General features: G+C 46.0%; 1 protein-coding gene across 3 annotated transcripts in view; it reads left to right on the forward strand.

Moving 5' to 3' along the window:
- The window catches only part of ARHGEF28 (Rho guanine nucleotide exchange factor 28), a 346,228-nt gene that overhangs the window by 145,237 nt on the left and 180,634 nt on the right, over positions 1 to 20,357 (forward strand). For all 3 annotated transcript variants that reach the window (XM_068248416.1, XM_068248426.1, XM_068248435.1), the window contains one exon: positions 7,608 to 7,791. In XM_068248416.1, coding sequence (XP_068104517.1) covers positions 7,608 to 7,791 — 184 coding nt within the window. The remainder of the gene's footprint in view (positions 1 to 7,607; positions 7,792 to 20,357) is intronic.

Consider the following 20,357-nt stretch of genomic DNA (forward strand, 5'->3'; position numbering starts at 1 on the left):
TTTCCTTACCCAATCCTCCTCTTAGCTTCACAGAAGCTAAGCTCTGCCCCATCAAAGAAATCTGCCTGGGCATTTTTCCCCTAATTCGGTGCAAAGCATGATGGGATTTTTAATGATGTTGTCCTTTTTCTGTTTTGGTGCAAATTTTTATTTTTTTTTATTTTGAATTTACGATTTGAAGCCTAGCGCATGCAGCTGGGAGGGGTGATCAGGACACTGGTCAGTTGGAACTGTGTCTCATGCTCCATGTCCCCTCCTATCAACCAAATAGATGGCTCCCCCATGACATCACAAACCTATACCTGTTCTTTTAAAACAGGGTGGGTAAGAGATTATCTATTTTAATTAACATAACTAATGTAACTTAATGAAAGTATGTTAGTTTAGGCTGAAGTTCCTCTTTAAGTAATGCAGCCTGATTGGCTGAAGCCTCTTTCCTTCCTGTTTTCCCCTCCCACACCTCTGTTCCTTTCTCATTGGCCAATATTTCTCATGCTGAGACAATTAACTTTCTATAGTGAAGGGCGGGCAAATCAGGCAGAGGAGAGTAAGGGAGGAAATTGCATCAGGATTGGCTTCAAAATAGCCACAGTTAAAATGGGAAATGCTAAGAAGGGATTTTCTCTTTTTCTTTCTTTTTTTTTTTTTTTTTTTTTCTGTAGAAAAATCACTAAAATCGAAGTGTGGACAGTGCAATACATATATTATGTAAGTAAAACAAGTATTTATCTACAGTACTTATATGCAGGGTTTTTTTCTGGGATAGTATGGCTGACCGCTCCTCTTTGACAACTTGGAGAGAAATTACACCCTTCTCATTACTTTTGATGTATTAATAGAACACTCCTGATGAAAATTTGAAGAGGCTGTTACCAGGGCGCCCATCTCACCCCAACACTGAACTGGGGGAGTCTCAACAAAATCATTTTTTTTTAATTCCCTGCTGTTCTAAAAAAATGAGTTGACATTGTTGCTAATTTGCATTTTCCCTGAGGGTTCTATGCTATTGACTGTACCAGTGGTAATCTACCTGTTTGTTTGCTCCTATGCAAATCAGAGGAGGTGACTTCTTATATGTTGCTTTGTTCCAGGAAATGACCTCTTGAGTAAAAGGTTGTGCATATTTATAGAAAACAAAAGTTTGCTTTCTTAAACCTGAAAGAATTTACGATAATTCACTTTGGAGTGAGCTCCGAGATGTCTCCCAGTGCATCACTGCTGAATATATGCAAATTAACCATTGTTGCCCTTAGAAGCTAAACACACCTCCAGATCTGCTGGAATGCAATGATTTGTCAGCTTATTAATTTGTACAGAGCCATAATAATCCAACATGCTTACAGACTGTTGGATGCAGAAAAACTGACTCCAATGAATGCCTATGGGAAAATCTGCATCAGAAAAATCGCGTTTAGTGGAAACCGGCCCATAGACATTCATTGGAGTCAGTTTTTCTGCATCCATTCTGTATCCAATCTGCGTGTAGTGGAAACAGGCCCTTAGTAAGTGATGTGGCTTTGGGGAGGTGAATTTGTAGAAAGTGATAGTGTTAGGACAACACTAATTGCAGCCTTGTTTGAGTGGCCTTGGATTGCATGGTGGTCCAGCCATGACCGGAGTTGGGGACTCCTGCAAGTAAATTTGATTGGGGGGAGGCATACAGCATGAGGTTAGTTGGGAATGTTGTGAAGTGAATTAAGAGTTTGTTGGATTTAAAACGGAAGTTGGATTTATTAAAACAAAAAAATGTTTTTGACCAGTTTCTACCCTTTATGCACTTGCAAATGGATACCAACTGTGCAAGTTGAGTAGGATACGTTTGTGCTTTTTTTTTTTTTTTTTGCAGACATTAAAGAACACCTAAACTGGGAGAAATATGGAGGCTGCCATATCTATAGCCTTTTAAAGGATACCCGAAGTGAAATGTGACATGATGAGATAGACATGTGTATGTACAGAGCCAAGCACACAAATAACTAAGCTGTGTTCCCTTTTTTCTCCCTCTGCCTGAAAGAGTTCAATATCGGGTATGTAAGTTGCTGACTCAGTCCTGACTCAGACAGGAAGTGACTACAGTGTGACCCTCACTGTAGTCACTTTCCTAGAGGAAAATGGCTTCTGAGAGCAAGAAAGACATAAAAAGGGGAAAATCTTATCAGTGAGGGTCACACTGTAGTCACTTCCTGTCTGAGTCAGCCACTTATATACCTGATATTTAACTCTTTCAGGCAGAGAAAGAAAAAAAGGAACACAGCATAGTTATTTGTGTGCTAGGCACTGTACATACACGTCTTTATCATCATGCCACATGTCAGTTTGGGTATCCTTTAAAAAATACCAGTTTCTGGGCTGTCCTACTGTACCATCCTTTTTGTTTCTTAAACTTTTAAGCCATAGACCCTGAACAAGCTTACAGATCAGAGGATTCTGACCGAAGCAAATGCTCACTCCCAGCCATCAATCTGCCATTTTATATCGGTCCACAGACAGTCCGTCAGCCAATCAAGTGTAATAGTATACACCCGTGTCTGTAGTACCAAACCTAGCAGGCACTGTATAAGGTCAGCAAAAAACAGGTGAGAGGGTCCGGTCGCACATAATCGTAGACTATGTGACCAGCAGGGGGCACCACGTGCAGGTAGACCTCTCAATACCCTACCCACAATTCCCTACTCTAACCTGCATCTGCATACTGGAAGCTGCAAAAAGGAAAATTAAAAACACAAACGCTGGTGCACATGACTGAAGGGGAGGCATGTAAACTTGGTGAGGCAGCGGTCTGGGGTAGGTTGGGTTTTTGGTGAAGATGAATATAGGTGAAGTGTTGCTGCTTTTTGTTTGTGCTGCATGTTTGTAGTATGTCTTCAAAAAACGGTCAGTGCCTCCAAGTATTATAGCTCTTAAAACATAGCTCTTTTATTCATAAATCATTAAAAAGGGAAAAAGTGCAGGGCTGATATCCAGCGACAGCCCGCTGTTTCAGGCCAAGCAACCTTTCCTCAGGCTGGTCAGACCCACACTGGATCAAATAGCACAAACACACATCTTATATACAAGAATTGGACCTATCAGGGATGAGACTCACAAGGAGGATCTGATGACCTGAACCCTCAATTGGGCCACTGTATGTCCATAACTGGAAAAAATGGCTAGAAACCGCTTGTTCCTTAACCACTTACCGACCGCCCACTGCACAGGGGCGGCCGGAAGGTGGATCCCGCAAGGACCGCCGCATGCACAGAGGCGGCAGTCCTTGTACGGGCATGGGCGGAGCGATCGCGTCATCCGTGACGCGATCCTCCGCCGGGGATCAATGGCCGGAGATTTAGCCTCCAGCTTGCCGGCCACTTAGCAGCGCCGGCGGGCGGAGGAATACAGAATTCCGCCGATCAATCGTATAATAGGCTTTGTAATGTATACAAAGCCTATTATACAGGCTGCCTCCTGCCCTGGTGGTCCCAGTGTCCGAGGGACCACCAGGGCAGGCTGCAGCCACCCTAGTCTGCACCCAAGCACACTGATCTCCCCCCCCCCCCCTTCCCTCTGATTGCCCACAGCACCCCTCAGACAACCCCCACCCCCCAGACCACTGTTTGCACCCAATCACCCCCCTAATCACCCATCAATCACTCCCTGTCACTATCTGTCGACACTATTTTTTTTTATTCCCTAAACTGCCCCCTGCTCCCTCCTGATCACCCCTTCCCACCCCTCAGATTCTCCCCAGACCCCCCCCCCCCCTGTGTACTGTATGCCTCTATCCCCCCTGTAATAACCCACTGATCACCTTTCAATCACCCCCTGTCACTGCCACCCATCAATCAGCGCCTAACCTGCCCCTTGCGGGCAATCTTATCACCTACCCACACCAATAGATCGCCCGCAGATCCGACGTCAGATCACCTCCCAAGTGCAGTGTTTACATCTGTTCTCTACCCTAAACACCCACTAATTACCCATCAATCACCCATCAATCACCCCCTATCACTGTTACCCATCAGATCAGACCCTAATCTGCCCCTTGCGGGCACCCAATCACCCGCCTACATGCTCAGATTGCCCTCAGACCCCCCTTATCAATTCGCCAGTGCATTATTTACATCTATTCTTCCCTGTAATAACCCACTGATCACCTGTCAATCACCCATCAATCACCCCCTGTCACTGCCACCCATCAATCACCCCCTGTCACTGCCACCCATCAATCACCCCCTGTTACTGCCACCCATCAATCAGTCCCTAACCTGCCCCTTGTGGGCAATCTGATCACCCACCCACACCAATAGATCGCCCGCAGATCCGACGTCAGATCACCTCCCAAGTGCATTGTTTACATCTGTTCTCTACCCTAAACACCCACTAATTACCCATCAATCACCCCCTGTCACTGCTACCCATCAGATTAGACCCCTATCTGCCCCTAGGGCACTCAATCACCCGGCCACACCCTCAGAACGCCCTCAGACCCCAGCCCTGATCACCTCGCCAGTGCATTGCTTGCATCTATTCCCCCCTCTAATCGCACCTTGAGACACCCATCAATCACCTCCTGTCACCCCCTAGCACACCTACCCATCAGATCAGGCCCTAATTTGCCCCGTGTGGGCTCCTGATCACTCGGCCAAACCCTCAGATCCCCCTCAGACCCCCTTCCGATCACCTCCCCAGTGCATGGATTGCATCTATTTTCCCCTCTAACCACCCCTCAGACACCCATCAATCACCTCCTGTCACCCCCTAGCATTCCTATCCATCAGATCAGGCCCAATACAACCTGTCATCTAAAAGGCCACCCTGCTTATGACCGGTTCCACAAAATTCTCCCCCTCATAGACCACCTGTCATCAAATTTGCAGAGGCTTATACCCCTGAACAGGCATTTCGAGACATTTGGTTTCCAGACTACTTACGGTTTTGGGCCCGTAAAATGCCAGGGCGGTATAGGAACCCCACAAGTGACCCCATTTTAGAAAGAAGACACCCCAAGGTATTCTGTTAGGTGTATGACGACTTCATAGAAGATTTTATTTTTTGTCAAAAGTTAGCGGAAATTGATTTTTATTGTTTTTTTTCACAAAGTGTCATTTTTCACTAACTTGTGACAAAAAATAAAATCTTCTATGAACTCGCCATACACCTAACGGAATACCTTGGGGTGTCTTCTTTCTAAAATGGGGTCACTTGTGGGGTTCCTATACTGCCCTGGCATTTTAGGGGCCCTAAACCGTGAGGAGTAGTCTAGAAAACAAATGCCTCAAAATGACCTGTGAATAGGACGTTGGGCCTCTTAGCGCACCTAGGCTGCAAAAAAGTGTCACACGTGGTATCGCCGTACTACGGTCTGACCAGCCTGAGGAAAGGTTGCTTGGCATGAAACCGCGGGCTGTCGCTGGATATCAGCCCTGCACTTTTTCATGCACATTTTACCTTTTTAATGATTTTTGATCAAAAGAGCTATGTTTTAAGACCTCTAATACTTGGAGGGGCTGACTGTTTTTTGGAGACTGCACAATACCGTCGGAGGTACTGAAGGACGGCCAGGTCGTAGCACTCCATTCCTTTTTGAACTACACGGGTTCCGATCACACCATGACGATTGTTCGCTTTAGGTCTGCATAAGTGCAGTGGTACTCTTTTATTACGTCTTCTCTTTATGAGTGCTGATGTGTCATGTGTGAATTTTCAATTATATTCATCTGCTTATTATACATTACATTACACTGTTGTTCTCTGCTGCATTAAAGCTTAGTTTATTATTTTTTTATTGTAAACACAGATGTCCAACCAACGCCACAGTTTCATCCCATGTATATTACATTTGGCTGAGGGTGGTTGGCCAAGTCAAATACAACACGAAACAAAAAAGGTCCATTTCCTTCCATACTTGTCCTTTCTTTGCACTGCACTTTGCTAAAACACAGGCTGAGGATGGAATACAATGCATCTTATTGCAGACAGTATAGTAAGGCAGGGTTCACACTTATCAAAAAGTGTGTGTGAAATTGTGAAATTTTGTTAACTGCACATGCAATGAAAGTCCATTTGAAAACCACCTTTGCGGCTTCCCATGCACATAAAAAAGTACATCTTGCAGCATAAATTTGCACATCGCATGCAAATTCTCATTGACTTTTATTTGTTACGCACACTAAAAAACGCTCAGCCTAAGTGCTGGAAATCTGCATGCACAGCCTATTATGAAGGAGGCGTATCTAGAAGGGTGCAGGTATGGATTGTGCCATGGGCGCCATGGCTGCTTCCTCCTTTTCCCTCATGCTTCACCACCATACTGAAGGATGCCTCTCAGGCATTTGTACCTGCTCTTAACCTGGAGGACAGCTCTCACTACCTACACTGGGGGGTCTGCTTATACTGGGGGACACCTGCCAAATCTATACTGGGGGGTTACTTATACTAAGGGGGAACCTCTCATTACCTATACTGATGGACTACTTATACTGCGGGGATACCTTTTACCTTTATGCTAAAGAAGGCTACTTACACTGGGGAGCCATCTCTAACTACATATACTGGGAGGGCAATGTAAACATGGTTCTACTTATACTGTGTGTACTACCTCTGGCTACCTATACTAGGGTTCTACCTCTGGTTACTTTTACTTGGGGGTTAACTCTAGCAATCTATACTGGGGAGACTTGTATCATTGCAAGAAAAGAAGCTGTTTTTATGGGACAAGGTTGGTCTAATGGGGGAGTGGCGCCCCTGGGTGGAGTTATTTTATGCACTCATCTCATGTCGATATGCGGCTGATTCCATCACTGATCAAATCTGCTAGAAATCGATGCAGTAATCAGTCCGATCAATCGATTTTGTAAATCGATTTCTTCAAACAGATTGATTGGACCAGACAGAAAATCTAGTCAGGCTGCAGCAGTTTGACAGCCCATAGCGTTGCAGTGGATGGAATAGTGCAACGCTGCGGTTCAATAGATTTTTCATATGTTTCATTGTGAAATCTATTGAAAATCAGTTCCTAGTGTCTGGCACACATCAGATAGATTCCTGTCAGATTTTATCTGACCGGAATCTATCTGATGGTTGAATCTGGTGGCAATCTACAAGTATATGGCCACCTTGAGAGAGTAAAAGCAATAGAATGGGTGCACCAACCCCCCCCCCCCAGCAATATAATACCATGAAGGGTCACCTCCCAGCTAAACAACTTATTACAGACACAAAGCAAAGGGTACATGCAGATTGCAATCCAAACTGTAAACTTTATTGCAGACACTTTACTATCCAACAGATAAAAGCACTCACATAACACAATGGATGGGAGGCTGCCAGTGCAGAGGGGTCAGTGTAGGACATGTCTGCACCGCTCTGCATTATGTGAGTGCTTTTAGCCATTCTAGACATTGGAAAGATACCGATGTACTAATAGGGCCTTGCCAGTAGGAATTTGTTGCTTTATTTCCCCTAGCACAGCCTTTCGGAGTGTGTGTATATTGAGAAGTGTCCACCTTGCCAGTATGTCCTATAATAAAGTCCTGTATTGTCATGAGCAGGAGTGAAGTGAATCTGTAGATCTCAGGTGTTGCTGTCGGATTTTCAGAGATCCTTCATGTGTTGTGTATTTTTTTCAGAAGACCTTTGCCAGGAGACTGTCCTACACCTAACGATGAGATGGGGGCTTGTAGAGCTGTCACATTACTGCATGTCTCTCCCTGGAGGAGCAGAAGCATTAAGAAGAATAAATAAGGAAGGAGAGACTCCAGGAGAGCTCGCTATTCGGAATGGCCACAACAGATTGGTGGATCTGTTAAGAAAGTAAGTGAAGCAGCAAAGTACAGTGTTGTTGAAAATGCAACTTTATTTAGTATTTATATAGCGCCAACATCTTAACGCTGTACATAGTATATTGTCTTGTCACGAACTGTCCCTCAGAGGGTCTCACAATCCAATCCCTGCCATAGTCATATGTCTATTTATGTATCGTGTAGTGTACTGTATGTATCTTAAGGCCCATACACACGTCGGATTTTCCCGAACGACGGGTCGTTTGAACGTCTTGTCGTTCAGTCGTCCGCACGCCAAATCGGGCGTGTGTACAGTCCGTCGTTCGGGGGATAAGACTGATTTTGAGCGATCCGTCGGGCGGATCGCTCAAGACCAGTCTTCTCACCCGAACGATGAACTGTACACACGCTCGATTTGGCGTGCGGACGACTGAACGACGGGACGTTCAAGCGACCCGTCCGGGAAAATCCGACGTGTGTATGGGCCTTAGTCTAAGGCTAATTTTAGGGGGAAGCCAATTAACCTATCTGTATGTTTTTGGGATGTGAGAGGAAACCGGAGTGCCTGGTGAAAACCCACACAGACGGGTACATATTTCGGTGCTGCTCAGTTCGTCGCGGGGAGAGCCCAATGACTGCTTTCCCTACTGCTGCTAAACTCCGAGGCGGCGTTAAGTACTATTCCCCCTCCGAGTTGTTGCAACTCGGAGGGAAATGTAATTCAGGTTCTGGCAGCCGCCAGAGCCCCGGATTACCGCTACGCGGGGCGCGCATCATAGCATTGATGCTATGACGGCGCCCAGTTTCGGCGCTCGGCTCTTGGAGCCGTGCGCCAAAATGAACTGATTCGCACACAGACACGGGGAGAACATACAAACTCCATGCAGATGTTGCCCTGGCTTTCCAGCGCTGCAAGGTGAGAGCGCTAACCGCTACACCACCGTGCTGTCCACCAAGGTTTTATATACAAAGGTTTCAAGTAACCGTGCATAACTATAAGGGCTGTTTTAACCTCCTTAGCGGTATTGCCGACACACTGTCGGGCATACCGCTCTGTGGCCCCAGGAGTCCCCCATAATATTTTTTTTTTAAACAAATGACTTTAAAGAGAGTCTGAAGCGAGATTTATTCATAGGTAGCAGGGGCACGTGTGCCCCTGCTAAATCGCCGCTATCCCGCGGCTTAACGGGGGTCCCTTCACTCCCAAATCCCCTCGTTTTAGCGGGGGAGCGCTGGGGCAGGGCTAACCGCCGCAGCCCTGCCCCACGCGCGTCTGTCAGCACGTATCTCCGCCTCTCCCCCGCCCCTCTCAGTCTTCCTTCACTGAGAGGGGCGGGGGAGAGGTGGCGATGCGCCGCTGATAGACGCGACTGGAGGCAGGGCTGCAGCCGTTAGCTCTGCCTCCATGAGCGACTAAGTCTGCGACCAAGTGTCGCAGTGGGGGGTTTGGGGGTGAAGGGACCCCCATTTAGCGGCGCTATAGCGGCGGTTTAGCAGGGGCACACGTGCCCCTGCTAACTATGAGCTCTGAAGCGAGATTTATTCTCGCTTCAGAGTCTCTTTAAAGCGGACCCAAACCAAACATTTTTTTAATTAAAAATATTTAGTTGCACCACTCTGACACATGCAAAGATAAATGAACACTCCTTCAAACCTATGATAATATCAGTGCATGCTTTTCACCCTTCTCTTTTAATAGCTAGGGTTATACTGGGGCAGCCATTAGCAATTCCTCCTTTGCTGGACACTATCTACTCCACCAGTTTGCCGGATTGTTTGCCGGCAATATGAAAGAAAGGGAGGGGTTTCTCCAATAAATGTAACGTATTTTATATTTGTCATCACGCAGCTGAAAAAAGTCTGCTATTTATTATTATAATTTAGAAAATAGATTTTATTTCTGAAATCTTGTATTTTTAATTTGGGTCCACTTTAAAGCCTTTAGTTAGCACTAGGCTAGCTAGTTCAAGTGTCAGGCACCCGCCGCTCCTCTGCGATCCCCCTATTTATACGTTACCCCCCCTGGTTTCAGCGATCGCGCAGCCTCCCGGCACAGCTCCGGTCTCTCTATGCCATAGATGTCCATGGGGAGGATCGGGTTTGTGCATGACGTCATGTGCGATCCTCCCCATAGTGAAGCCCAGAGCTGTCCGGGGAGGCCGCGCCGATCGCTGGATCCAGGCTGGGTAATGTATAAACAGTGTAGCAGAGAGGATCGGGGGGTGCCGGGCATTTGTACTAGCTAGCCTAGTGCTAGCTAGTGGGTTTTCGGGCCGCGGGATCTCTGAGAGGGACTGGCAGGCAAAAAATTGCAAAACGTTGCCAAATTGCAAACCGTTACTCCGCTCAGGAGGTTAAAGTGATTCCATAGGGAGAGGGATGTAAAGGCTTGCAGGTTTTTTTTTTCCCCCTTTCAAACCATGTTAATTGCCTGGCTATCTTGCTGATCCTCTTAAAGTCACAGACCCAGAACTAGTACTTAGATCAGATGTTCTGAACAAAGTTTGAATACACTGGCTGCATGCTTGTTCCAGGTGTGTGGCCAATGGCCATTATTGTAGCTGAAGAGATCTGCAGGACAGCCAGGTTACTGGCATTGTTTAGCCACTTCACCCCAAAGCGGTTTTTACCCTAACGGACAAGGGCGATTTTCACCTTTCAGTGCTCTTCCCTTTCATTTGCCAATAGCTTAATCACTACTAATCACAATTAAATGATCTATATCTTGTTTTTTTTCACCACCAATTAGGCTTTTTGGGGTTGATATTTGTTTTCAGTAATTACTTTATTTTCTATGCATTTTAAAGGGAAAAACAAGGAAAAAATGAAAAAATACACTATTTTTTAAATTTCATCCCCTATAGTTTTAATATAAACACTGCTACTGTACATAAAACTCACACATTTTATCTGCCTATTTGTCCTTGTTATAACAACATTTTAATTATGTCCCTAGTGCAAAGTATGGTGACAAAATAGTATTTGGAAATTAAGGTGTATGTTTTCTTTGGTGTTTGTTTTTTTTTTTTTTTTCACTTTTTTCATGTGCATGTGCACAGCGGCAGCAGCACTGTCTGACTTATAAAAATGTTCTGGCTCTAGCAGGACGTTTTTATAAGTTAGCTTGTCATTAAGTGGTTAAACTAAAATATGGCCACAATAGCCCTTTTCGTACATTGCTAAATTAAGAATTGAAGTCCAGTCTTTGTCTAAATAGCTTGCTCTGCTCTCCAACTGTAATGCTGCTGCCTCAGTGCTCTGTATCACCCAGTTTTTACATTTCCGTTCACCAGAGACCAGTCACGTAGAGGTTAATCCAAGTACTGATCAACCAACAGCTGATGGGAGCTTCTGGTTTCATAACTGGCAGTTCTAGATTTATTTCAGGTTTCCAATCAATGGAAATTACATATTTCTGTTTCTGACTTAAAGGACACCCGAAGCAAAAATAAACTAATGAAATAAACAATTGTTTCCATCTTCCTTCTCCTAAAAATGACTTGTTAAGATAGTCCACAGTTTTATTTTATGTTTAAGGCTACTTGCAGACCAAGACGTTGCATTAGGTGCCACGTTAAGGTCGCATAACGTGCACCTAACACAACGTATGGTGCTGCAAGAGAGGACGGTAGAGTGAGCCGCGTTAGGCGGCTCTATCCGTATAAGGCCTCCCAGAGTGGCGCTGATTGGCCGGCGGGACCACGTGATGCGGAGCGAGACACTCCGCATCACGTGGTCCCGCCGGCCAATCAGCGGCCGCCAGTGCAGTGAATATTAAGTAGCCATGTGCGCGGCTACTGTAGCTGGCTCTCCCCGCCTCCTCTCCGCCCCCCACTGCGCATGTGCAAACAGTCTAACACGGCTATAGCCGCTCTAAAGCCGTAGCATGCTGCACTTTCCCGACAACGTGCAGCGTTACATGTAACGCAACGTGGGCTGTGTGAACAGCCCACTTGTGTTACATTGCTGTGCATTGGGGGAACGTTACAGGCGCACTAACGTGCGCCTGTAACGTCTCTGTGTGGAAGCAGCCTAAATCTACTTTTTAAGTTTTAACAGTTTTATTGTTTTTGCTTAATGACCCGTTCATTGAAGTATGCCAGAGCTAAAATCTATGAACTATTGACCCTTTTTATCTCTTTCCTGCTCTCAGAAGCCATTTTCTGCTAGGAAAATGTTTTATAGTTGGAATTTCTTATCAGTGAGGGTCACACTGTAGTCACTTCCGGTCTGAGTCAGGACTGAGTCAGCCACTTACATACCTTATATTTAAAGGGACTCCGAGCTCAAAATAAAAATGAAATTGCTACTCACCTTGGGCTTTTTGCAGCCCAGTGTAGGTCGGGAGGTCCCACGACGGCGTCCTGGCTCTTCTCCTAGGCCTTCGCTCCGAAATGGCTGCCCGGCAGCTCCCAGCGACACTGGGCCGGCCGCCTCGCGTCATCACGGTGGCCGGCGTGACCTAATGGCGAATGCAGAAGAGTGCTTAGCGCCACGTAGTGGAGTGGCCAAAAAGTAAAATTAAAGTACAAATGGGAAAAAAAAACACAATACACACTAAATAAAAACTGATTGCCTCCCCACAATGCCCATTAACTAAAAAATTAAAAACACGTGTTTAAAAAAAAAAAAAAAAAAAAAATACATAAATAGTTACCTTAGGGACTAAACTTTTTAAATATGTATGTTGTGAAGGTATATTACTATACACCTTATTACCTTGAGCCCATATGGGCTTATAATTAGTGATGGACGCAAAACTAAAAAAATGCACCTTTATTTCTAAATAAAATATTTGCGGCATACGTTGTACCAGGGAAATATTTTAAACCGTTACAATAACCGGGACAAATGGGCAAATAAAATGTGTGGATTTTATCCACAGTAGAACGTTTTATTATAAAACTATAATGGCTGAAAACTGAGAAATAATATTTTTTTTTTTTTCAATTTTTTACTTATTCCTGTTAAAATGCATTTCGAATAAAATAATTCTTAGCAAAATGTACCACCCAGAGAAAGACTAACTGGTGGCAAAAAAAACAAGGTATGGATCATTTACATGTGATGAGTAGTGATAAAGTTATTGGCGGATGAATGGGTGAAGCGCTGACGGGAAAATTGCCTTCGCCTGAAGGTGAAAACACCTGCGGGCTGAAGTGGTTAAAGTGAACCCGAGGTGAAAATAAACTGATGAGATAAGCAATTATATTTGCTTACATCTGAAAATGGCGCCTGCGAATAATGGCGCACGGTGTTGCCGCTAATCCGTTTGCCGCTTATCGCTATTTAACGTTAAAGCCTTATTGTTATTTAGCGTTAACACACAGAACCCTCTCTGTACCTACCCCTAACCCATAAACCCCCCCCTGGTGGTGCCTAACCCTAACCACCCCCCTGGTGGTGCCTAACCCTAACCACCCCCCTGGTGGTGTATATTGTACTGTAACTATACCTAACCCTACTCTCACACAGAACCCTCCCTTTACCTATCCCTAACCCTAAGACCCCCCTGGTGGTGCCTAACCCTAACCCCCCCTGGTGGTGCCTAACCCTAACCCCCCCTGGTGGTGCCTAACCCTAACCACCCCCCTGGTGGTGCCTAACCCTAACCACCCCCTGGTGGTGCCTAACCCTAACCACCCCCCTGGTGGTGCCTAACCCTAACCACCCCCCTGGTGGTGTATATTGTACTTTAACTATACCTAACCTTACTCTTACACAGAACCCTCCCTTTACCTATCCCTAAGACCCCCCTGGTGGTGCCTAACCCTAAGACCCCCCCTGGTGGTGTCTAACCCTAACCACCCCCCTGATGGTGCCTAACCCTAAGACCCCCCCCCCCCCGGTGGTGCCTAACCCTAACCTTGACAGTGTTACATGAAATCCATTCACCATTTTGCAGTTAAATAAAGTCTGCAGTTTGGCTTATGTAGGGGGCTATTGGTAAATAACGTTAGTGTGTGCCACTATTGATAAATAACGTTAGCGTGTGCCACTATTGATAAATAACGTTACTGTGTGCCGTTTTTCTGCTTTTTTCCCTGTGCGCCATTATTATGCAGTACTAACAATAAATAGCGATAAGCGTATCTTTTTAATGCGGCGCCATTTTTATGCATAGGCGCTGTGCGCCATTATTCACTGATCCGATTATATTTATCCTCCTATCAAAACAATTAGTTTTTAAGTATCCCATGGACCTCATGGGGCTGGAGGAAGCCCCAGGTAAGTATAAATGCAGGGGTATTGCTTGTCTCAGGTACCCTTTAATCCCCTTGGCGTTCTGATTCTTTCCGGATTTTAGGGTCTAAAAGTGGTGCAATTTTTTTGCACCCTTTCAGACCCTAAAACCTGGAAAAAATCATGGTGCCAGGGAGATCTGCAGCAGCCCAGCAATCAATCACCTCCCTGGCTGCAGCTAAGCCTCCATCCTCCGGGTGGAGCTGCAACTCTCTCATGACGACAGCCGGCGATCTCACCAGCAGGAAGCAGAGCCCCAGAGGAGAGGAAGAAGAATGCCAGCCGACGTCGGGATCCTGGGAGGAATGTAGAAACTCTCCCGCTGCGGGCATTGCTCTGCATACAGCCTCCGGAGGGTACTCCGAGCAGAGGTCGGGATTACCTCTCTTAGCTGCGGTTTTCCGCACCGACCCTAGTCCGGGATAACCGCCAAGGACCTCTATCACGAAAAATTCTAAAGTTTAAAATACATGTAGTCACATACAAATAAAGGGGCCCATACACTTATACTATTTCCCGCCGATATACAGTAGATTCGATCACTGTGATCGAATCTGCTGTGAAATCGTTGCACAAACACAGACCGGACGATCGAATTCCGTCCGAAATTGATCGTTCCCGTCGATCTGTCCGCGCGGAAGATTTTGCTCGATCGGGAGTGCGTTGATAGTGGCGTTAGAATGTCCGACGACCAACGCTAGCGGTAATACATTACCTGTTCCGCCGGCGTGTGTCCCCGCTCTCTCTTCTTCGCTCTAGGCTCCAGGGCTGCGGCTGGCTTCACTTCCTGTCAGGGGAAGTTTAATTAAACAGTAGAGCGCCCTCTACTGTTTAAACTTTCCCGACAGGAAGTAAAGTGAAGCTGGAGCCCAGCGCGGAGAAGCGAGAGCGGAGAAGAGGCAGCGGAGACCGGGGGACTCGTGCTGGCCAGATCAGGTAATGTATGCGGGGGGGGGGAGGGGGGCATAGCGGCAGCTCCACAGATTGTGAATCGGTTCCATAGTGAAATCTATTCAAAATCTGTTTGCAGTGTAGGCAGCCAATAGATCCCTGTTTGATCAGAGTCGATCACAGAGGGATCTATCTGCTGGTCGATCTGGTGGCAATCGACCAGTGTATGGCAGCCTTAAGAAGTACTGTTCTTCCAGAGTAAAATGAGCCATAAATTATTTTTTTCCTATGTTGCTGCATCTTACAATAGATAGTAGAAATCTGACAGAACCGACAGGTTTTGGACTAGCCCATGTCCTCATGGGGGATTCTCAGGGTTTTCTTTATTTTCAAAAGCACTTGGTGAATGGCAGTTGCACCATCCAGCTGCCAAATAATTGTTCAGCGAGCAGGGTGGCTGGCCAGCATCTTTGTATAAATCCTTTTTTGGAAGTGTCTTTATAAAGAATAAAGGCCATACTGAGCATTCCCCATGAAGAGATGGACTAGTCCAAAACCTTTTGATTCTGTCAGATTTCTACTAACTACTGCAAGTGACATCAACATAGGAGAAAGGTAATGTATAGCTCCTTTTACTCTGGAAGAAACATACTTCTAATTTGAATGTGTTTACATGTAATTTAAACTTTACAATTTTTCGCGATAGTGGTCCTTTAAGTTGCATAAACTTGCAAGCAAAATTTCAATAAACTCAGAAGAATTTGATTCTACCTGGAATTATTTGCATCTCGTCCCTTTTGAATATATGAGGAAAAATTGCATTAATTGATAATAGTAGTTGCTGAAGCTGTTTGCAGTTTTTAACCTAGACATCCCCTCTTCCACCTCCTAAGCCTTCCTATTACATAACCTCAGGTGATGAGTGGTTTTACTTCACTCTGGAAAGTACTTTACATTTCATTTTCACCAAATTCCAAGGGCCAAAGCCTCTGCAGTGTTTTGATGTGCAGTTTTTACCGAAGGTAACCTCTGGCTTTGTTTCTTTCATCATTAAATACGTTCTGTTTTTCAGGTTTTGTGACAGATTAGCTTTAAACATATCAGACGATTTTCTTCTTTGCTTTTTTTGGCAACCTGTTTTTGGATTGGGCTCTAGTCTTGTGTTAGTGTGGCCGGCCCTCTACCTCTTGGCTGACTGCTCAGGAAAAAATCAATCAGGCTTCGTTTTCTCTCAGCCAGTTGTTATTTTTCCATAAAATTAACCTGCATCTATGCCTGAATATACGGTAACTCTGGGTATATAGGCCTATTAGGCTTAAAGGGAACCTGAAGTGAGAGGAATATGGAGGCAACCATACTACTACTTGCTTATTTTATTTATTTATTTTAGTATTTATATAGCGTCAATATATTACGCAGAGCTGTACAGAGTATATTGTCTTGTCACTAACTGTCCCTCAGAGGGGCTCACAATCTAGTCCCTACCATAGTCCTATTCCTGTGTATGTATCGAGTAGTGCATGTATCATAGTCTAGGGCCAATTTTAGGCCAAAGCCAATTAACTTATCTGTATGTTTTTGGGATGTGGGAGGAAACCAGAGGGCCTAGAGGAAACCCACACAGACACGGGAAGAACATACTAGCTTCTTGCAGGTGTTGATTTGGCTGAGATTTGAACCAGGGACCCAGCGTTGCAAGTCGAGAGCGCTAACCACTACGCCACCGTGCTGCCCAAAAATGCCATGCGCTTGGCTTTTGTACTGATCTTTTAGCTTTAGTCTTGGCTAAAACCCTGAACCGCTGATGACTAACCTTGGCACTCCAGCTGTGACAAAACTACAAATCCCATCACGCCTCTGCCTCCCCGAGTTATGCTTAGAGCTGTCAGAGTATTGCAATGCCTCATGGGACTTGTAGTCCCACCACAGCTGGAGTGCCAAGGCTAGCCATCACTGACCTACAATAACAGATGAGTCAAAATAATTCAGAAAGTATTTGAGGCAAGAATCAGAACCACAATTAGGCAAGTTTATTTTTTGAATTGAATTCCATTCTTGATAAAGATTTGCTATAAACATTGATCTGCTGCTGCATATTTTTTTTCTATTTAATGTTATGAAATGATTTGATTTGTAGCCAGCTATCAATTTTGAAAACTGCAACTGAAAATAACACTTCATTTCTCAAATGGAATATTATAGACAGTCCCTTACTTAAAACGACTCACGTTACAATGTTTCAGAAACACAAAGTTGTTTCCATGTACGAAGTATACAATACTGTTTTTTTAATCACATATTGTAACTAGAGATGGTTCGAACCTCCGATTTTCGGTTCGCGAACCTCTGCAAAAAGTTCGGTTCGCGCGAACTTCCGTGAACCGCAATAGACTTCAATGGGGAGGCGAACTTCGAAAATAAGAAACCTTTATGCTGGCCACAAAAGTGCTGCAAAAGATGTTTCAAGGGGTCTAACATCTAAGTTTTTGCATGGCAGAGTGGGATAGATGCCAAAAGTCCCGGGGAAAAATCTGGATTTGACGCACAGCAGCGTTTTAAGGGCAGAAATCAGATTGCATGCTAAATTGGAGGCCTAAAGGGCTTTAAAACATCTTGCATGTGTATACATCAATCAGGGAGTGTACATGGAGTACAGCTTCACACTGACAGACCAAACTCACTGTGTAACACACCGCACACAGCTGTTTGTGTGGGGATGGCTGTGCTGGACTGGTGCGCACCATGGCGAGAGTGCAGGCCATGGCGGTTTTCAAGCCCATATGGTTGGGCTGAGGTAGCTCAATGACAGAGCAGTGACTGTACAGCTAATCAAATTTAGTCTGTCCACAATGAAGCAACGACCTTATTTTCTTGGGTGTGCCGCCCCCGCCCCCTTCCCGAGACATTCATATAGCCGGCGGTCATTGCTTCATTGTGATACGCAAGTCCCTAAATCACGGCAAGGTAACGATCACGAAGGGGAATTGACACAATTACATGCCTTTTTGTTTTGTTGTTGCAGCTGCAGTGCAGCCAGAAAAATTAGGCAGGCATGTACACACACCAGAAAAATTATTATAGCGGCCGCTGCTAGCAGCGGCCTTAAAAAAATCAGGATTCCGCCTGGAGTCCTGGACCCTGTTGGTGGTGGCGGAGAAGGCAGTCAAGCATTCTGCAGGCAGAGATGCTGTGTGGAGACCAGCTTAGTCATGGGGCAGGCAGTTACACGGCGTGCAGGCAGAGATGATGTGTGAGGTGACTGACTGTCTTTGGGCAGGCAGTAGCCCTCCGGGATCCATGCCTCACTCATTTTGATAAAGGGGAGGTACTGAACACTTTTGTGACTTAGGGGACTATTCTTCTCAGTGACAATGCCTCCAGCTGCGCTGAAGGTCCTTTCTGACAGGACGCTTGAGGCAGGGCAAGACAGAAGTTGGATGGCAAATTGTGACAGGTCTAGCCACAGGTCGAGCCTGTACACCCAGTAGTCCAAGGGTTCATTGCTGCTCACATTGTCTACATCCACACTTAGGGCCAGGTAGTCGGCTACCTGCCGGTCCAGGCGTTGGTGGAGGGTGGATCCAGAAGGGCTAAGGCCAGTCACTTACCATACCAGCTGGTGGTCTCTGAGGCCTTCCGAATATTTGTGGCCATTGGGACACCGCAGTGGAAGATACAGTTCCACCAAGCCAGCTGTCAGACACCGGGCAAGGGGGTGATTGGCAGACATTGTCTTCTTCCGCTCAAAGATTACCCTCAGACACTTGGCTGCTGCTGTGGGCAGAGGAGCAGAAACTTCTCAAGGTGAGAGGCGGAGTGGAGGAGGGTGGCTGTGATTGTGAAGGTGCAAGGGTGAAAGCGGCTGAAGATGCTGCACCTGGAGGAGGAAGAGGAGAAGGAGGGTGGCTTTTCTTTTGTGTGCTGCTTTTCCTCTGGTGCTCTTTCCATTGCAGTTTGTGCCTTTTCTCCATGTGCCTTCGTAAGGCAGTTGCCCCTACGCGGCTGTTGGCCTTTCCACGGCTCAATTTTTGGCGGCAGAGAAAACAGATGGCATTGCTCTGATCTAAGTCAGACACACACAAAAATGTCCAAACCACTGAGCCCCCCTGGGGTGTGGGCACTATGGTGGCCTCAGCAGCTGACGTTGAAGGGCATTTTGGCTGGCTGTCCATAGGTGGCGATACATGGCGCCGGACACTGCCACCAGCTTTTTCTGAAGATGAGCTCCCCCTGCTTCTTTCAGCAACTCATCTCCTCCTACTCCTCTCTGACTTCCCCTCTGAACTGTCCCCTTGGTCATCTTGTCTCTTAGGAACATACGTGGCATCTGTATCATCATAATCATCATCCCCATCTTCGCTTGCCTCAGACACCTCATAAACTGTACCAACAGTAGGTACTTCATCATCCTCCTCCTCACACATTAGGTCCATAGTGTCGCCTAACTCAGCCGTATGAGGTGGTGTAACTTGCTTAGCGCCTTCATCTTGTTGCAGTAGTGGCTGGAATCCGTTAATTCCCCACCAAATAATTCCTGCGAAGTGTCAAATGCAGCGGATGTGGTGCTTGTAGTAGCGCTGGTGGCAGCGGAAAATTAGGTGTTCTGTGTTGAATAGTCAACCACGTCCTGACAATCTTGAGTTGATGGGACGTGCCTTCTTCTGAGCACTGTACTTTGGGCCAGGTCTGCACGAAATCACGTCAGCACGACCTCGAACAGACCTGCCGGGTGGCCTGCCTCTGGGTCTGGCCCTGCCTCTGCCTCTACCTGCTTTGTCCATATCGGGGGGGATGAGGTGAAAGGTATGCACTGACTTGACTAATACAATGTGCAGTCACACAGGTGCAGTGACTGGTATTACAATACAATGTGCCGCTGTTACACAGGTGCAGTTAACAGGTATACAAGGAGTGGTATATTACACAGCGTACGGTCACACAGGTACTGTGAACAATTATGCAATGACTGGTATTACAAATTTTCAGCTGTCACACACACACAGGTACCGTGAACAGGTGCCGTGAGACTGCATGCGCTCACGTAGGTAGGTGGGTGCACTGAACAACAGGTAGGTATATGCAGTGATGAGTATTACAAATGTGCAGCTGACACACACACACGCACGCACACACACACACACACTGTGAACAGGTACAGTGACTGGTGATATTAAATATCACGCTGCATGCGCTCACGTAGGTAGGTGGGGGCACTAAACAGGTAGGTATATGCAGTGATGTGTATTACAAATGTGCAGCTGTCTCACACACACACACACACACACACACACACACACACACACACACACACACACACACACACACACACACGTACTGTGAACAGGTATAGTGACTGGTGGTATTCAATAACACACTGCGTGCGCTCACGTAGGTAGGTGGGTGTACTGAACAACAGGTAGGTATATGCAGTGATGGGTATTACAAATGTGCACCTTTCACACA

The sequence above is a fragment of the Hyperolius riggenbachi genome, chromosome 1, assembly GCF_040937935.1.
Source record: "Hyperolius riggenbachi isolate aHypRig1 chromosome 1, aHypRig1.pri, whole genome shotgun sequence".
NCBI lineage: Eukaryota > Metazoa > Chordata > Amphibia > Anura > Hyperoliidae > Hyperolius > Hyperolius riggenbachi.